Source organism: Podarcis bocagei (genome assembly GCF_964188305.1).
Source record: "Podarcis bocagei genome assembly, chromosome: Z".
Lineage (NCBI taxonomy): Eukaryota > Metazoa > Chordata > Lepidosauria > Squamata > Lacertidae > Podarcis > Podarcis bocagei.
The window spans coordinates 51401067-51420329 of record NC_138140.1 but is presented as its reverse complement, the minus strand read 5'-3'; the positions used below and the strand labels follow the sequence as shown (position 1 = coordinate 51420329).

At 45.1% G+C, this 19263-nt stretch overlaps 1 protein-coding gene across 1 annotated transcript in view; it reads right to left on the bottom strand.

The window, feature by feature from the left end:
* Positions 1-4574: 4574 nt before the first annotated feature.
* The window catches only part of WDR44 (WD repeat domain 44), a 50944-nt gene continuing 36255 nt past the window's right edge, over positions 4575-19263 (bottom strand). The window contains exons 11-20 of the mRNA XM_081180409.1: positions 16492-16630; positions 16327-16391; positions 14672-14785; positions 13363-13485; positions 10799-10990; positions 10428-10529; positions 9245-9360; positions 8556-8683; positions 6920-7051; positions 4575-5706 (exon numbers count right to left, since the gene is read on the bottom strand). Coding sequence (XP_081036535.1) covers positions 5612-5706; positions 6920-7051; positions 8556-8683; positions 9245-9360; positions 10428-10529; positions 10799-10990; positions 13363-13485; positions 14672-14785; positions 16327-16391; positions 16492-16630 — 1206 coding nt within the window. The 3' untranslated portion in view covers positions 4575-5611. The remainder of the gene's footprint in view (positions 5707-6919; positions 7052-8555; positions 8684-9244; positions 9361-10427; positions 10530-10798; positions 10991-13362; positions 13486-14671; positions 14786-16326; positions 16392-16491; positions 16631-19263) is intronic.

The window sequence follows — 19263 nt, the reverse complement described above, 5'->3', positions numbered from 1 at the left end:
GGATTTACTAGCACCATAGATTATATCCTAGCATCTAATAATGTGCCAGTTAATCGAGACACCCTTAGGATAATCCCCAGAGCTGAAAGTGGCCACTTTCCACTTGAGTTATCTCTTGCACTATTTGTTTCTCCCGCTTTCCCTAAAATATTGGATGAAACGGAATATCTGATACTTGGAGATAGACGGTTAAAATGGAATGCACAAGTCCAGGAAAAAATGATCCAGATCCTGGATTCTCATGAGTTTGCTTTATTAAAGGGGGAAATGTTGTTAGAAACAGGAAATGTAATTGGACTCTGTGAGAATATAATTAACTGAATGTGCCCACTGATGACCACAACCAGTGTGATCAAAAATAAAAAGTTCAAAAGACAGACATGGTTTGATAAGGAAAGTCAGAATAGTAAAAACGTCTATCTAGGGAACTTAGAAAATCAAAGTTAAAACATGATAAGCACAATCTTGCTCTGCAAGCTGAGGTAGCTCAATTATGATACAATTATAAACTATTTCTTAAAAGTAAGAAACAAATACCGTATATTATGAGCAACAGTGGAAAGCACTGGGAGATGCAGCACTTCAAAAAGACTCACAGAAATTTTGGCATCTGGTTGCCCAAGGTACAAATGGGCTGGGCTACTCGTTAGAAGCATCTGTCCAAGGAAAGGATTGGGTGACATATTTTACAGGAATATATAGCCCTTTTTGCAACTGCTGCCAGGAAACTTAGAAAAAATTATATAGCCGAGATAGCTATCAGCTGTAAAGGAGACGAATTTATTTGACCCCATCTACACCAATCTTTCTCACTAAACTTTGTACATAATTGTCTATTGTATTATTTAATATTACTTTTAATATATTAGTGGACCCGTGGTAATTTTAGCTTATAAATTTTATTGTCTAATGTTTCAATTTGTATATTAAGGAGTTTCTATAGCTTTGTGCTGGCAGGGATGCGGGTAGCACGGTGGTCTAAACCACAGAGCCTAGGGCTTGCCAATCAGAAGGTTCAAATCCCTGTGACGGAGTGAGCTCCTGTTGCTCGGTCCCTGCTCCTGCCAACCTAGCAGTTCAAAAGCACATCAAAGTGCAAGTAGATAAATAGGTACTGCTCCAGCAGGAAGGTAAACGGCGTTTCCGTGCACTGCTCTGGTTCATCAGAAGCGGCTTAGTCATGCTGGCCACATGACCCGGAAAACCTGTCTACGGACAAACGTTGGCTCCCTCGGCCAGTAAAGCGAGATGAGCACCACAATCCCACAGTCGTCCACGACTGGACTTAACTGTCAGGGGTCCTTTACCTTTACCTTTTTATAGTGTTGTGCAGATTAGGTCATGCTTTGACAATACAAATGTTTTAAGTTTTTGTATCAAATTAGTATATTTTTTATTGAATGACACTGTATACATTGCAGCAGCCTTTGGCTATAAGCAATAAACTTGACTGAGTGAAATGAGTTCAGCGAGTGCATTGACCAGAACAGCACCTTCATTACTAGTTTTATTCATTTCCCACTTGATGACTTCATTTCTGCTCACATGTACAACTTACTGCTTGTAAACCACTTCAGTAAAGAACATAGCGTAAGAACCTAAGAAGAGCCTGCTGCTGGATGAGGCCAATGGCCCATCAAGTCCAGCATCCTGTTCTCCCAGGGGCCAGCCAGGTGCCCATTGTGGGAAACATGGAAGCAGGATCTGAGCATCAGAGCAGCCTCTCCCCTTGTGTGGCTTCCAGCAACTGCGACTGAGGAGCATTGCCGTTTCCAACTGTGAAGGAAGAGCGGAGCCATTGTGGCTGGCAGCCACTGATTGCTTTCTTCTCCATGAATTTGTCCAATCCTCTTTTAAAGCCCTGTAGGTTGGTGACCTCCCAAGGGAGTGTGTTTCATAGTTTATGCACCACATGAAGTCTTTTATCTTTACTAGATCTTCCAACGTTCAGCTCCATTGATGTCCACGAGTTCTGGTGTCACGTGAGAGAAAAACTATTCACTTTCTCCAAATCATGAATAATTTTATAAGTTTCTATCGTGTCCCCTCTTACTCATCTTTTCTCTAAACTAAAAATTCCCAAAATTGTGCAGCTTTTCTTCATTAGCCTAAGTAGTTAAGTTTAAGCAAGATGAAGAAAGCAGTATTCAAATATACTTAATGAAACCAGTGGTATATTCAAATTGCTGCACACGGGCACATCTTTACAGCATGTCTATGGTAGAAATATTAAGAAGCTTAAGCTGTTAAAAGGCTTTCTTCATGGAATTCCCGGGAGTTTTACCTATGTGTTGAGAAGTGTTGTCAAAGGTCTCTCCCTCCACTGCTGAATATTCCAGGTACGGGGGCTTTGTAATTAGCACCACCACATTTAAACAGCTCCAAAAGTGTTTGGATAATTAGTGTTCTATTGAAAGTGAAAAGGATTTCAAGGAAGGGAATCATCCATGAAATCGCCCATATGTCTTCCACACTAGCAAACTCATGATCCAACTGATGGCTCTTGTGAACCATCCACAGACCAGAGAGGTTATTGGAAACCTTGGGGGGGGGGTACAAAAATATCTTAAAGGGTGTGTGTGTGAAGCCCTCAAAAGCAGGTCCCTAAGGACAAGGAGGGACACGGGTGGTGCTGTGGTCTAAACCAGAGCCTAGGGCTTGCCGATCAGAAGGTCGGCATTTTGAATCCCCGCGACGGGGTGAGCTCCCATTGCTCAGTCCCTGCTCCTGCCCACCTAGCAGTTCGAAAGCACAAAAGTGCAAGTAGATAAATAGCGGGAAGGTAAACGGTGTTTCCGTGCGCTGCTTTGGTGTGTTCTCAGTATCCACCCACTGTAATTTGTTTGACCCGTTTTTGATTTCTGAATTTTAAATTGTTGCAACATGCTCTGTGACATGGTGAAAGGAGAGTATTGGATTTAATAAACAAGCAAACAAATAATTAAATAGTCACCATACTATCCTTCCACAAACAGAAATGGCACTCCCCACCCCAGGTTTTATAAATAGTCCAGCAAAGCAAATGGTCTTCTAATTGCTTTACAACAGGCTTCCCCCAAGTGGCGCCCTCAACAGCTGTGCTGGCTGAGGTTGATGGGAAATGTAGTGCAAGTATCTGCAGGGCACCAAGTTGGAATACAGTGGTACCTCAGGTTAAGAACTTAATTCGTTCCGGAGGTCCGTTCTTAACCTGAAACTGTTCTTAACCTGAAGCACCACTTTAGCTAATGGGGCCTCCCGCTGCCGCCGCACCACCACAGCACGGTTTCTCTTCTCATCCTGAAGCAAAGTTCAGGACCCGAGGTACTATTTCTGGGTTAGCAGAGTCTGTAACCTGAAGTGTCTGTAACTTGAGGTACCACTGTACCTAATTTAGACGAGGGCTGGAGAACCTTTCGCCTTCCAGATGTTGCTGGACTCGCCTCCCACCCGCCACGGACGACCAGGTTCCCCAGCCCTCCTTCAGACCATTCTGAATTTCAGACCCTTTTTGGTTCCTGTCTGATATTTTCTGTGAACTCAAAGAAGTTTGAACTTAAACCAGCATGGTACAGATTATCTCGTTTGTATTTTACGCCTCTCAGTTCTAGAACCAGTGCCTGTCTCCAATAGATGGCCCTCTGTGTTTAGAGTTTATGAAGAACATGTGAGATCTGTAACAAAATGTTGCAGCTTAAGAGGGTTCAGGGTTTCAGCCAGCAAGATGTACTGTCTTTCAGGAAACCCCATCCCTTTCTGCCTTTTCCCCACAACAGACACTGAATCATCTCAAGTATTACAGGCCAAGGTAAAGAGATGTGTCTTCAGTATTCGCCAAAAGTCGTATCGTTAAAGTGTGACATTGATCTCTGAGGGGAGGGAGTTCCACAACTTAGGGGCTGCCACAGAGAATTTTGAGTGCAAGGGGCCACCAAAGAAGGCCCCCTCTGCCAATCCTAACACCTGTGGGGGTCTGTAGGGAAGGAGACAGTCTCTCAGATATTTGGTGTCTAAATTGTTTACCACTTATATCACTAGCGTGATCACCTTGAGTTGGGCGCCAAAATGAACTGGGAACCAATGTAGCTGTTTTTTAGAACAGGAGTTATATGAGTTCTAAAAGCAACTCCAGTCAGTAATTTGACAGCTTAAGTTTCCAAGTCACTTTCAAGTGCAGCCTCACATAGAGGGCAGTGTAATAATCCACTTACCAGTCCTGTGGCCCCTCTGTCATCTCTGTCTAAGCATGGCTGTGGCTTGAAGTGACAATGCTGGGTCCAGAGTCTGCCCAGGGTACAAACCTACTCTGCAGCCGCATCTAGGACAGGCTCCTTCTGGACTCCAGAACTTGGAACACAAACCACCTCTGTGCTTTTAGGACTGAGTTTACCTTTTTGGGCCCATAACCAAAAGTCCATCACTACCTGGGAACACTTGTGTAACACCTCAGCTGAATCTCTAGATTCAGATGGAACAGAGGCACAGAGCTAAGTGTCATCTGCATATTGGTGACACTTCACCAGTTGAAATCAGACTCAACCACCATCTTTGAGCCATGCAAAAAATGATGATGCAATAAAAGGACAAAAAGCAACTTCTCTTTCAACATGTGCAGTTTTAATGATACATCTTTTCTTTCTCCTCTGAAACAGGAACCATCAACAACATTTTATGGGTTGCAAAGCCCCAAAATGTTATTTCATTGGTATATCTTATGAATATTTACAAATACCTTTAAATTCAGTTAGCTCTAAACAAACAAAAAAACCAACATTTTTTTAAACTACAATGCTTTAAAAAATATGTAAACAATTTTATTTTACACTGTTGTAAAATACAAGAATTGTTCCTAATGCAGCTTAATTTTTTTGTTTAAGGTGAGCATAGCCCAGTGCCCATGAATAAGGAATGAGAGACTCTTTCATAGAAATATTGTGCTCCAGTGTGCAACGGAAAGAGAAAGGAAAAGGTATATATTAAGAAAGGAATCTAGAGGGCACAACAATTAGAAGACAAGAGAAATTCACTTTAGAAAACATTGATACATGGTTGCTGCTAACCCATCCAGGCCAAGGGATGGAGGAAGGGCAGAAAAGACCTCACAGAACATTACAGGATCCGGCCACAAATTCAGCTTTGTTAACACAGATTTAGAAATAGATCAGCTTTGCTGGAAACAGGAATCTGGAGAGAGAGACTGCATGACATCTTTGCAAATAATAAAAATCCCCACCCCACCCCACCCCACCCTGGGAACCAATAAATTAAATTAAATATTCAGTTAAAGCTGTTTGGTATGTGTCACCCCTAAAAGGGCAAGTGAATATCTCATTGCCCTTTCATGCAGAATCCTGTGCATGGCGAACAGTTGCTTAGCAAAACAATTTTTCAGAGAAATGCAACGCTGAGTTGCTGTTTTGACCACGTCATTTATGGGCCTCTCTTTCTATTCTAAAAGCCGGGGGAGTTAATAGTTGGGATGCTGCTTCCCCAGGAGGTCTGATGGAGCAGCTTTAAGTGAGAGTTCAAAAGATAAGCCCACCCTCGAACTCTATATTATACTTTGCTTCTCTGATCACATGATTCATACCCAGGTACCATCCATCATGATGCTGTCGAGTTACCAATGATTTCAAGATGTGTTTTTCTTCTTGTTGATGAAGACTTTGATGGCTCCGGTAAAGTCAGCCGACAGAAGCACTTCTGTGTGATCTGTCTTCAAAGCTCCTTAAAAGGGCAGAAGAAGCTGGTTTAGGAAATGGCGCCAGGCATGAGGTAGCACACAGCAAACAGGTTAGGGGAGGGAAGCTCAGCTCTGCATGCACAGGGCTCCAACATCCCATCCCTGGCATCTGCAATGGGTGATGGGAAAGACCCTGGAGAGCTACTGCCAGCCAGAGTAGACAGCACTGCACAAGATAGGCCACATTCATCAGAGACTAGGAAAACACTAGTCGTTCACTTAACCCTGCTTTCTGCATATGCCTCAAGGCAGCTGGTAAAATAAAAGCACACAATAAAAGCTATAAAACACACACACACACAAGAAGAAGAAATCTAAACTCCAGTTAAAAGGGGGCAACTGGAAGCAGCCTGGAAGGCCAAATCCAGTTAAGGCTCCAAGAGAACACAATGGACTACTCCTGTTTCAGAGTCAGAACAACGAAGGTCATCAGGCTGAGAGTGGGCAATCCAGTGTCTAGATGTCACCACTCCAATAGTCATCTGCCTAAGCCCAAGGGCAGCCTCCCAAAACTGATGGACAGATTGGAAGACTGTCTTCTCCAGTATTAGGCAGCCCAGCACCTGGCCTTCATACTCAAGAGGTAATCGCGGAAAAAGCCCAAGCACTGTGTCCCTTCCTTGATGGTTGAAAGCAGAGTTGAAAGCAATTCCCTAGAAATAAGCATGACTTGTGTTATCTGCTCAATAGCATAGAAGCATCATTTACAGCCCTCCACTGACATCTTTTCAAGGGTCTTCCAGTCCTTCACTCAATCATTCACCTTCCAATTGTTTAACAGATGGAGAAGTTACTTGTGCAGTGTGGGAGAGGAGAAATCACTCAGGATAACAGAACAGGGGAGGCAGGGAGAGAGAGAGATGAAGGGCCAGGCCTGAGAGCAGCCCTCTCAGGACTCAAAAGGAGCTGCTTGAAATCCCCAGCAGCAAGAGAAATCCACTAAGTTCAATTTAGAATCCTTCATTTCCCATTGACTCCAGTTCTCCCTTCTCATCTTATTCAGTCCTAGTATTCACACAACACTGAGCTCTCTGAAGTAGCTTATAGGTGAAATCAAACACATTTCAGTTGGGATTACCTACCTAATGGATGCGCTACTTCAAGAGCATTTCCCTGCTCAAGGTTAAGGGTGACCCAGGGCCTGCCACAGAGTGCATTAGTTCTCAAAACCTCACCCCGAGGTGATAGGGCACCTACCAGAAGGAATGGGATCAGTTGATTCAGAATCTTCATTTTTGTTTTCGGGCTCCTGCTTTTCAGGTGTATCCAATGATACCATCAAGCTGGGATTTGGGGCAAAAATGGCAGATGTGACCACTGCGTTATGTGCTACAAAGAGAAGAAAAGCAATCAGGACCCACCCTTTGGAAAAAAAAACGCAGGGAAAACAAGGAGTTCCTTGGAGTATGGAGGTTAATTGTAGGTAACTGGCAGATGCAATGGTGATTTTTAGGGATGGCTCTGATAGGAAGTATTTAAAGCTCCAATTTACTCACAAGGAATTGCTCAGAACAGGGGGAATACACTACATGAATACCCACACAAAAACCTGGTTTGCTTCTGATCCTCGAACACACTCTTGCGATCTTTTTTGTTACTGACATGGAATGTGTTCAGTCGCAATTCACAGGTCTGCCAGGCGCTACTCAATTCACCCAGGACAGCTAACCATCTGCCCAAGCCAGAGACCACATAAGAGCCAATTCAAAGATGCCAGAAGGGAACATGGTTCATGCCTCATAAGCTCCTGGTCACCCATAACCTTTTCACCTACTGCCTGGATGCCTTCACAAGCACCACCACCCCATCCTAGGATAGTCTAGTCCTACAGAGGACTGTACCATGCACGTAGCCTTCCTGATCACGTAGAATATGCTGTTACCAAAATTGGATTCGATAGAAAACAACTGTGCCAAGACTTAAACCCACTCCTTTGAATAGCACAAGAAGCCCTAATCAAGCTGAGTGCTTCACAGGGGAAGAATAAGTGGTGTGGTTTTGTCATCAGCCATTCATATTTGGAGAAGACGTCTTCTAGCCACTTCAGGATCTGTAACACTCCCAGGCAGGCAGCATTTTCTTATAAGGGCGGGGGGGGGCACCAGTCGCCCTCAAAATGCTGTTGGACTCCAGCTCCCATCAGCCCCAGTTGGAGGATGCAAGTGGTACCCCAGCAGCACCTGGAGGGCGCAAAGTTCCCCAGCTCAGGTTCATACAAGATTTGTGAAGAGCAGCAGGGAAGAGGACTGCGCTACATTTCTAAACAGGGGGAATTTTGTTTTGTTTTAAAATGCAGAAGGGTGGGGAGCTTCTGAAATGGCGAACTCCATACCTGTTGCAGTCTGCTCTACCACCTTTCTGAGACATGCGGATCAGATCGCTTTTTACATAAGTACGTTTGTACGGCTGGACAGCAAGCAAGAGGTTTTTGCAGATGTACTGGGCCACCACCTGCAAGGGCACCCCCTTTTGGCTCTGCTCTTCCTGTTCAACGACTATGTTGCCCCATTTTCATTTACCCCAAACAGCTCCATCCTTAACTGGATTGTTCCAGTGGGCTTTACTGGTTACACTGCTGGAGAGGGAAAGGGAGGAGGCTGGATCTGCACAGAGGCCCAAAGCATTCTGGGAGGCCCTCTGACTAGCACTGAGGTCAGAACCCATCAACAAGAGGCTGGCCGTTCTTGGGACAAAAGCACTCGGTCACTCACAGGGGGGCAGCTTTTCCCTTGGGATACACAAGTCCCCGCCACATGCATGGCTCAAATTAAAGGCCTTGCAACTGAAAGGCAGCAGCTTCAGCTCAAAGACTGAGGTGGCAGTGGGGCTTCACCTTTGACACCCTCCCAGAAGTCATTGCGGTCCCTCCTGACGGAAGTAAACTTGCTTAAATCATGGTAGGTGCTCCAGATGTAAACGTATTTATCTTCAGAACCACTCACGATGTATGTGAAGTCGTGGCTGAGGAATGAGAGAAGAAAAACAATTCCCAATTACTTTCAGTTCATCTTCTCTTGTTCCCATTGCTTCCTCCCACAAGACAGGAAATTCATGGCTTAAAACAAAGTCAAAGGGTACGCTGTGTGTCAATGTTACTTTGTTTATTACTTTCTTATTCTGCCAAGAGCTCAGGGGGTGCACAGGGTTCTCTCCTCCCATATCCCATAATGACCTTAGCTACCCTTTGGGTTTGATGAGTTGGGAGATGGTGACTGGTTCAAGGTCCATGTCTTGACTAGTGGATATTTCAACCCAGATCTCCCCAGTGCTAGCTTGAGATTCTATCTGCTACACTACAGAAGAGACCACGAAAAGCACACAAAAAACAAAATTTCTGAAACGCTTAATTTCAGAAGCAGAAAACATGGTCTGTTCATGTATGTATCTATCTCTACAAATATGCAAAGAGCAACTTAAATCTGCATGATGAAGTCAAGGCGTGCACTGCGTTCTTCTTCCCAGAAAGGGCTGCAGGGGGAGGGAGTCTAGGAAGTCCTGGCTATGAGCCATTTCTTTCTTTACCTGAAGCTGGCTTTGATCTGGCTGCTGCTGTTGACATAGCCCTTGTATTTCATAGACAGAGACAAATCTCTCAGGTCATAGAGTCGGATTCGGGAGTCGTTTGATGTCACCAGGATCTGGCAAGAAAAGTAAAAAAAAAATATCCATCAGTGGAATGAGTTGAGAAGTAGAAGCTAGACTGGCCTGCCATTTCTGCACTGAGCTTCAGAAATGACCAGAGCTCAGGCCTATCCAGATGTCAAACTCTGTTCCCACAGAAGAATTTTTCCACCAAGTGGGAAATGTGTGGGATCTGCTGGCAGTGAGGGAAGAGCACTCTGTACATGCTTAAATGCTCTCCATTACTGATCTAGCTTGCTCAGCAGAACCAAAGTTGAGACAGTTTCTAAATCTTCTCATTGGAGAAACAGAAGGGCTTCTTCCGTGGGTTGACACCCTGAGCATTAGCCGGCCTCTGAATCTCCTTCCAGCCTTTTGAGTTGAGGCACAAAGAGCGGGGGGTGGGGGTTGCTACATACTACCATCAGCTTTGGCACTACTTTTCAGGGTATTCTGAGTTCATGCTCACTGTAATGTTGACATATGGTAAATTGTTAATTGTTGGTTTGTGCATGCTGTATTAAATTTTTTATTTCATTTGTTACTGTAATACTGTAACAACATTATCAATGCAAACATTAAAAACACATTTTCAGAAACAAAGATCATAGGACAAACAGCATCATTGTGCGCCATAGACCTGGTTTAATATGTGCACCTTCTGAAAGCTCATCCACAAAAATTCAGAAACAAAGTTGCCAGCTATACATCTACACAGATGGGCACACCAACTGAGCAGGCACTTCCATGCGCCACTGCACACACGGCTTGGCAGTAGGATCACAAAGGAGGGCCAGCCCAGCAGATCTCAAGGCATGGGAACTGGCAGTCATTCAGGGCTTTCTTAGTTTGCAACAAAACCATGCATTGGGCCTAGAAGCATATCAGCAGTCAGGGCTGTGTTACACGGGTTCAAACAGAAGCACCAGGTGCAACTCTGGAGGCTGCAACCTGGACTAGCTGCAGCTTCCACACCATCACTCCAGGTCTGTGAAACTATGCAATGTGGGTAACATTAAATGGACTTGTGGAATTGGACACAATGACCAAAGAGTGCGAGTGTCTTCAAAGTAAGAGGAGCTACCTTGTTTTCTCCTGGCAGTGGCTCAATTCCAGTGATTTTCCTCCCAACTCGATTCCGCCCTCTAGTTGACCGCACGTGGATCTGTGTATGATACTTTAAGTGCTAAAGAGAAATAAAACAAGAAGAAATTCATTGGAATATACACACAGGTTCACCGAGCTCTGCTCTGCATCCTGAAGTGGCCAAAACTGGATTGGAACCTGGAAGCAGCTCAAGGGAAAACAGTTGGTGTTGGCAGTGGGTACTTGAGACAATATTAGTCCATAAAATGGGGCTTCTTTCTGAATGTTTTGAACCACAGCAACCATCCTACTTATTGGTTGTCTCCCATGAATGAACCAGGTGGCATCAATTGTGGCAGCAGGGCTTACCTCTGTGTCATAGAAGATACACCGGCCATCATAGGTGCCAATAACAGCGTATTTGCCATTCTGGCAAAAGTTGGCTGCTGTGATCAGCTTGGTCTGCCCATCCACTTCATTCCAGAGGGCCACTTTTTTGTCAGGAATGTTCCAAAGTCGCAGCTTTCCATCCAGCGAGCCACTTAAGAAGTATCTGTCATCCTAAAAGAGGATAGATGCCATAAGAAATGTGTTATTGGTGGCAACTTCTTTGAGGCCTTCTAATATGTTGTCTTCACCCCACTGGAAATGGACACACAGGTACAGGGCCAACTTTGCTCTATTAGAATCTCACCATTCCTGACATTCAGGTAAACTTTGGTGTCTGCATGAGTGCAAATTCATGGGCTTGTTGTACATCACACATTCTCAAACACGCAAACTGAGGTTGGTAGGTCCCACAGGCACCATCTTAAGATAGGTACAATGTGTATCTTGATAACTCTTTCATGTACCCTTACTCATAGAAGCACAGAATTGTAGAGTTGGAAGGAACGCCAAGGGTCATCCAGTCCAACCCCCTGCAATTCAGGAATGACAGATAAATGATCTCTGACAGATGCCCATCCAACCTATGCTTACAAACCTCCAATGAAGGAGAGCCCACCGCCTTGTGAGGTAGTCCGTTCCACTGTTGAATACATCTTACCATCAGAAGGTTCATCCTCATGTTCCAGCAGGAATCTCCTTCCTTGGCATTTGAATCCATTGGTTTGGGTCCTGCCCTCTGGAGCAGCAGAAAACAAGCTGCTTGCTCCCTCTTCCATGAGACAGCCCTTCAGATAATTGAAGATGGCTATCTTATCACCTCTCTGTGTTCTCTTCTCTAGGCTAAACAAAGAGCAGGAAGCATGGAGAAGAGGATAGCTTCCAGGTTATCCATTGAAAGTGCAGTAAGAGAGGGAAGGAGAACACCGTTCCAGTGAAGAAAGGGTGAGCTAGGAGTGACAAGAGGCAGACCGAGGAGGAGGCCTCTTGCCAGAAACTGCAGCACAGCGCAGGGCCTAAATACTGCGGTATTTCCTGCACATCTGCAGCTCACCCAAGAAGTCCGGACAAGGGTGGTCCAGAAGCCCCAGCTGGCAGCGGCGTAGCGTGGGTTGTCAGCACCCGGGGCAAGGCAAGTAATTTGTGCCCCCTAACCCCTAACCTGCCGCCGCTGCCAGCTTCTTCTTGCTGCTGCCTGGTCTGGTCTGGTGTCGTTCTCTCCCGCACTCAGCGCTGCGCTGGGCGGCCGCTGCACTGTCCCTCCCCCAGATAGTCCCTCGCTCTCTCTCCGCACCGCACGCCTGGCACCCACCCCCTCCACAGTGGGTGGCGACCCAGCGGCTCGGATCGGATTCGCACAGCCAGCACTGCAGTGAGAGAGAGTGAGTGAGCCAGGTAGGGGCAGAGAGCTGCAAGTGCGAGCATGCGCCCCCCCAGATGTTGCGCCCGGTGCGGCTGGCACCCCCTGCACCCCCCACGCTATGCCACTGCCAGCTGGTGCTGCAGTTGGTGTGTGGGTTCGCCCTTGAGGAGGAAAGTGGAGCTGAAGGGGGAGTGGGATGCTCCAGGAGCACCCTGCAGCTGGTAAGTTTTTTTTGGGGGGGGTCACTAAGAGGAGGAGGAATGCAGAGAAGCAGCAACAGTGGCTGCAACCAGAGCAAGTTATGGGTTAAGAGGAGCGGCAGAAGAAATGGGAAGCAGAGGCGTCAGTGCTCGGGTCCAGGTAGCACAGAAGGAGCAACAGTGCTGCCAGACCTCAAGGCCAAAGGTGGCCAACCAGAGGTGGCAGGGGGGACAGACCAGGTTGAAGCTCTGAGGCTGCCTTGGTGTGGGGTGACGGGGCGCCGCGTGGTTCCAGTGGGTTTTAGATGTCCATGGAGCCTGGGGAAAAGAGGGGAGCAGGAGGGGATACCTGATGACCCCCAGCCTCTGATCTGCTTCTTTCTTCTTTCATTTCCTCGGACACTTGCACATGGGAGAGGTTGAGCTGGCAATCAGGAGGGGCTGCTTCACAGGAAAGAGGAGGTGGTGGAGACGACTGGGGAGACGCTGGAGGTTTTGTGCAAGCCCACAGAGGAGGGAGAGGAGGCAACAGCAGCACCAGTGTCCACCATGGACTTTGGGGGGTGGGGTGGAGATGGGCCTGGTTTTAGTGCATGGTTTTAGTGGACTGACCTGCAGGCACACAGCATGATAGGCTCCACAGGGGGGGGTGGGGGGGAGAGGGAGGGCCCATCCTTGAGACAGTCATGGTAAGGCTGTGGAGAGGGGGTAGGATTGCACAGAGCAGGTAGCATGGAGAGAGAGGGTGGAGTGTGCAGGGATGTCCGTGTTTATCCTGGTGGCACAGTGTGGTTTGGAATGCATTTTTGAAGTGTGTTTTATCGTCTATGGTGCTAGTTTTAGTGCTTAATAAAGCCTATTGCAAACACCTTATCATCCTGGCCCCCTCTCCTCTCCACAACTTCCAGCTTGACACACAAACTCAATCCTCTATTCATATTTAAAATTCAAAACTGGGTTAGAAACGAGGCCATCTCCCTTACCCGTGGATGGAAGGCTATAGCAGTGACGAAGTCAATGTGCTGGAAACAGCAGAGGCACTCCCGCCTGGATATGTGCCAGAGCCTGACTGTCTTATCCATAGAAGAAGAGAGTAGAAAGTAATTCTGGGGGGGATCAAAATGGCATGCATTATTTCTGAGACGTATAAAATATAAAGAGAGTGCAGAGCCCTGATGCAATCTACTGTTAAGTTTCATCTATTCGGCATGGAAGAGATCTCTCTCATTGCTTGCAGTTCAGCAAAAAGGGATTGGGGAAAAGAGTAAGCCTTCATGCGTGCTAATGATGCGAGTTCACTTCAACTAGTAAGTGCAGCAGCAGCAAACAAACTCTGGTTACAGGTCCAGGAGATCAGAAATGGTGGAAAGAGTTTGTCTGCCTTTCCTGATCTTTCATCATGGCCAACAGCTGTGGAGTGGGTGTGTTACTGGCCCACGGAGAGAACAGCAATGTACCCCTATCTGGGCAGATAAACTATATAATGATGATGATTTATTTCTTGTACCCCACCCATTTGAGTGGGTTGCCCCAGCCACTCTGGGCATCTTCCAATGAAATATAAAGGAACACAACAAAACATCAAACATAAAAAGCTTGCCGAAACAGGGCTGCCTTCAGATGTCTATGAAAAATTAAGAAAAAAACAAGGACATGAAAAACTGATTTCACTGTTTCTCACAATGTGGATGGGAAATTGTTATCACTACAATAAGCCTGCAACTTATGTTCTGTGGATCGCAACTGAAGCCAAAATTGCATATCATCAAAAGCCAATGCCAATGTCATTTTCCCCAGAACCCCTCCTTTTTTGCCACATGCGTAAGTTGTGGGCTTACAGTGCAATAAAGTGATGGGGGGGCTGGTATTTCTTCTCCTTAAGGCAGCTTCTCCCAACCTGCTGCCCTCCAGGCATTCTGAACTACAACCCCCATCAGCTTTGATTATTGGCCACACTGGTTGGGGGGCTAAGGGAGCTGCAGGCCAAAGCATCTGGAGGGCACCAGGTTGGGGAAGGCCGATGTAAGGTCTGCTTCTCTGGCTGCACCCTCCTGTCCTATAAAGTTAGGTGCCTTATCCACTGTACTGTCCCATTGTGGAATGATCCCAGGTGGGCCACAGCTCAGTGGCAGAGCACGTGATTTGAATTCAGAAGGTGCCAGGTTCAACCTCCAGCATTTCCAGGTAGCCCTGGAAATGGCTCCTCTTTGAAACCCCGGAAAAACCTAAACGCAACTTGAAAACAAGCAATATATTGCTGCTCCTATTTATGAGAAGTCCAAGATGTCTTACTTTAGACCAGGACAAATCCAGGAGATCTGCCGTGTGACCTTTGTATTTGCAGAATGGTCGCTGGCGAAATGGTGTGTTTTTATCATCAGGGTCCTCATCAGCCCCACTGCAAACCTAACAAACAGATATACAAGAACTGTGAGACGCAGGAGGAACAGAGAGTCCCAAGTGCATTGAGAATCCGCATTTAGGGATCCTGTCAATAGCAGGAGTTACATTCCCACTGAAAGGAAAGGTGTTCTGGAGCTCCATTAGCACACTACAGCTCCTGTTCCTGAATTGGGAAAGTGAATGCCAGCATGTTTTTAAAACCTCTATCCCTGCAAACAGTGAGGACTAGGAACTTGCTTTAAATAAAAGGCAGGTGGAGTGATGATTTTGGACTAGTCACTGTCCTCTGCCACAACATGAAAAATGCTTGGGAAAACTCTGACAACACTGGAGACAGGTTGCCCAGATGTAAAGGTAAAGGTACCCCTGCCCGGGCCAGTCTTGACAGACTCTGGGGTTGTGCGCTCATCTCACTCTAGAGGCCGGGAGCCAGCGCTGTCCACAGACATTTCCGGGTCACGTGGCCAGTGTGATGAAGCTGCTCCGGCGAACCGGCACCAGAGCAGCACACAGAACGCCGTTTACCTTCCCGCTAGAAAGTGGTACCTATTTATCTACTTGCACTTAATTGTGCTTTCGAACTGCTAGGTTGGCAGGCGCTGGGACCAAGCAGCGGGAGCGCACCCCGCCACGGGGATTCGAACCGCCTACCATGCGACCGGCAAGTCCTAGGCGCTGAGGTTTTACCCACAGCGCCACCCGCGTCCTGGTGCCCAGATGTAGATATGTACTTATCAAGAAAGCAAGCCCAGTGACTCTGCATGCAGAATGGAGCTCTCTGTACACTCTTGCTGCAAGCTTTTGCATCCCTGCTTTTCCTCCTTGCCTGCTGTATCTCTTCAGTGAGATAATGTGCACTATCAGCCTCACCTTTAAATAAGCTTGTGGAAGGTAATTGTTAGGTTAGGAAACTCAGACAGCAAGTGGAGCACTTAATTACCTCCAGCATTCAAATCCAAAGTCATGCTAAGAAAGCAGCGTTAATTACGCAGATGTCAGAAGAAAGATGTGATGTCCTTAATAACCTACTATCAAGTTAGCTCTGGGTATTCTACAACCCCTCCCTCCCATGTTGAATGGTTTCTACCTCTGGTGATTTGTGCCTGAATGAGATTCAAACCAGGAGACCTGTGCCCCTTACAGTCAAGGCCTCCAAAGAGCAAACCACAGGGTGATGGAGTGGAAGGCGAAGGGTCCGTAAGTCATGGGAAACTACTGGACTATTGTGTCAGACCCCCCGAGGACATATTTCAGTATACTTGTCTTATAGAAGATAACATGGACCACAGCTCATATTGCCAATCTTCTTTATTACTTTAGAACTTCCAAAATAGAAACTTGCCCTGAACATAAGAGTGATCATGCATTCTAGAGAATACCTGTATTCTCTTTTGAGATGATGAGCTGTTTAACATGTCTGTTTGCATTATTTGTGTGTGGCAGGAAAATGTTTTTCCCGTCGTTTTTCTTGGTTCTTCCCCTTAAATAAAAATATCAATTATTTAATCGTAAAAAACAAACAAAAAAACCAAGGTCCAACTTACCCCCATATCGTTATCTGACTTTGAAGAATTCAAACTCTCTTGAGATGGGGAGGGAGACACGCGACCTGAAACACAACGGGGGGAGGGGGGGAGAATTACAGCTTCCTTTCAAACAAGCAATTGTTTACTTGGCTTTCTACCTTCCAAGGAAGAAGCAGGCTGTACCTTCTGTGTTGTACTTCATCCGCATGTTATTGAAGTAGTCAAAAGCATTCTTCAGCACCCAGATCCTCACCACATTGTCCTGACCCGCTGACGCAAGCAAACGGCCACAGTGTGAGAACTTCATTGTCCAAACGGCGCCCTGTTGAGAAAAGCAACAACTGTCAGGCTAGGAACACTGGCACTTCTACCATCAGGTCCATGCTTCAAACCAGAGACTGGTCACATACAAACAGTGTTAAAATGCCCATTATTTAATTGTTAACCTGCCTTTCATCCAAAAGCTCCACTGTGGTGCATATGGGTTCTCCGCCCCCTCCCCCCAACAGCCCTAGGAAGTATGCTGGGCTGTGTGCCTCTGTGTGACCAGCTAACACCATCTAACAAGCTGCATGGCTCAGTGAGGATATTTACCACGGCTTTCTCAATCCTTGCCTGACATACGGAGAGGTGCAGAGATTAGCATACAACACAGACCCCACTCCCACAGGTGTACAAACAGGACATTAGGGAGTAAAATAAGTGAGAGGAGTGTCTCTTGTGAATGAATTTTAGTGGCTGCTTAAAAAAACACAACACAGTTCAATTTTTTATTTTTAAATAACTTATAATAAGATGCTTTGAATGGTATAGTGGTACCTCAGGTTACAGACGCTTCAGGATACAGACTCCACTAACTCAGAAATAGTACCTTGGGTTAAGAACTTTGCTTCAGGATGAGAACAGAAATCGTGAGGTGGCGGAGGGAGGCCCTATTAGCTAAAGTGGTACCTCAGGTTAAGAACAGTTTCAGGTTAAGAAAGGACCTCCAGAACAAATTAAGTTCTTAACCTGAGGTACCACTGTATTTCGAAAAGTGGAATATTAATAATAAGTCTGCCCTGACTATGACAATCTTTTTTATTTTAAAAAAAATGATATTTATTGAGATTTCACAGGCAATAAAAAGTTACAAGATTAAAAATAAGAAATAAAAAGAATGACAATAATAAAAGAAAAAAGATACAAAAATACAAAAACAAAACACATAAAAAGTAAGAAAAAATTAAAAAGAAATCAATATTTTCATGTCTTATATTTCATTTACTTGTTTCCTGACCTCCTCACACACCCCTTTTTTGTATTCCAATTCACATAATTAATTCAGCAAATCCTTACCCTCTATCATTTATCTTTACTCAATATCTTAACCTAATTATGACTATATATTTTAAACCATTGTCAATCCGTATTCACATATTCTTGTTAATCTTTTTACCAATACCGCTTATTTTCAATCCAACATCCCTTTAACATTCATTGATTTTACAGTATTTCTGCAAGTAGTCTTTAAATTTCTTCCAGTCTTCTTCCACCACCTCTTCTCCCTGATTTCGGATTCTGCAAGTCATTTCTGCCAGTTCCATGTAGTCCATGACCTTCATCTGCCATTCTTCCAAGGTGGGTAGATCTTGTGTCTTCCAATACTTTGCAATCAATATTCTTGCTGCTGTTGTTGCATACATAAAAAAAGTTCTGTCCTTCTTTGGCACCAATTGGCCAACTATGCCCAGGAGAAAGGCCTCTGGTTTCTTCAGGAAGGTATATTTAAATACCTTTTTCAAGACATTATAGATCATCTCCCAGAAAGCCTTAATCCTTGGGCACGTCCACCAAAGGTGAAAGAATGTACCTTCAGTTTCTTTACATTTCCAACATTTATTATCGGGCAAATGATAGATTTTTGCAAGCTTGACTGGGGTCATGTACCACCTATATATCATTTTCATAATATTCTCTCTTAAGGCATTACATGCCGTAAATTTCATACCAGTGTTCCACAACCAGTGCCGTAAATTTCATACCAGTGTTCCCAGTCAGCAAACATAATGTTATGTCCAACATCTTGTGCCCATTTAATCATAGTAGATTTAACCGTTTCATCCTGAGTGTTCCATTTTAACAGCAAGTTATACATTCTTGAAAGTGTCTTAGTTTTGGAATCTAACAATTCTGTTTCCAACTTTGATTTTTCCACCTGGAAGCCAATTTTTTTATCCAAATTATATACCTCTCTTATTTGGTAGTAATGAAGCCAATCTCGCACTCTATCTTTTAGTTTCTCGAAGCTCTGCAATTTCAATTTGTCTCCTTCTTGCTCCAAAATCTCCCAATATTTTGGCCATTTGGCCTCCATATGGAGCTTTTTCTGAGCCTTTGCCTCCATCGGTGACAACCACCTTGGAGTTTTATTTTCAAGTAAGTCTTTATATCTTGTCCAGACATTAAACAATGCTTTCCTGACCTGACTATGACAATCTTATTTGTTTATCTAAAATATTTATATATCACCCTTCCTCAAATTCCAAGCTGGTTTGCAAAAATATTAACAACAGAAATATAATTAAACAATAACAATTAATTAGTTTAGTCAGGCACAGCCGACCTAACTCTACTACCCACCTCCAAAGAGCCACACTCTCCATCCTTGTTGTGCCACCCCGCCCTGCAAGCCCCCCACTCCACTAGTGTACTTAACCTTCCCACATCAGAGGAATTGCTGCAGACAACAGCAGATGTTATATGGTTCCAATTATTTTTAAAGAAGTCTTTGGTGCACCTAAACCACTTCATACTACATGTTCTCCTAATGAGTTCCTGGGTCATGTGTCCTGCGGTATCTTCCCTGCCTTTCAATTCATTTTAAAAATCACTTTTTAGGGTACCACAGGAATCTAATTTACCCTTGTCAAAATGAATGTGAAAGTCAAAATAACCAATGCCTAAGCTAACTGC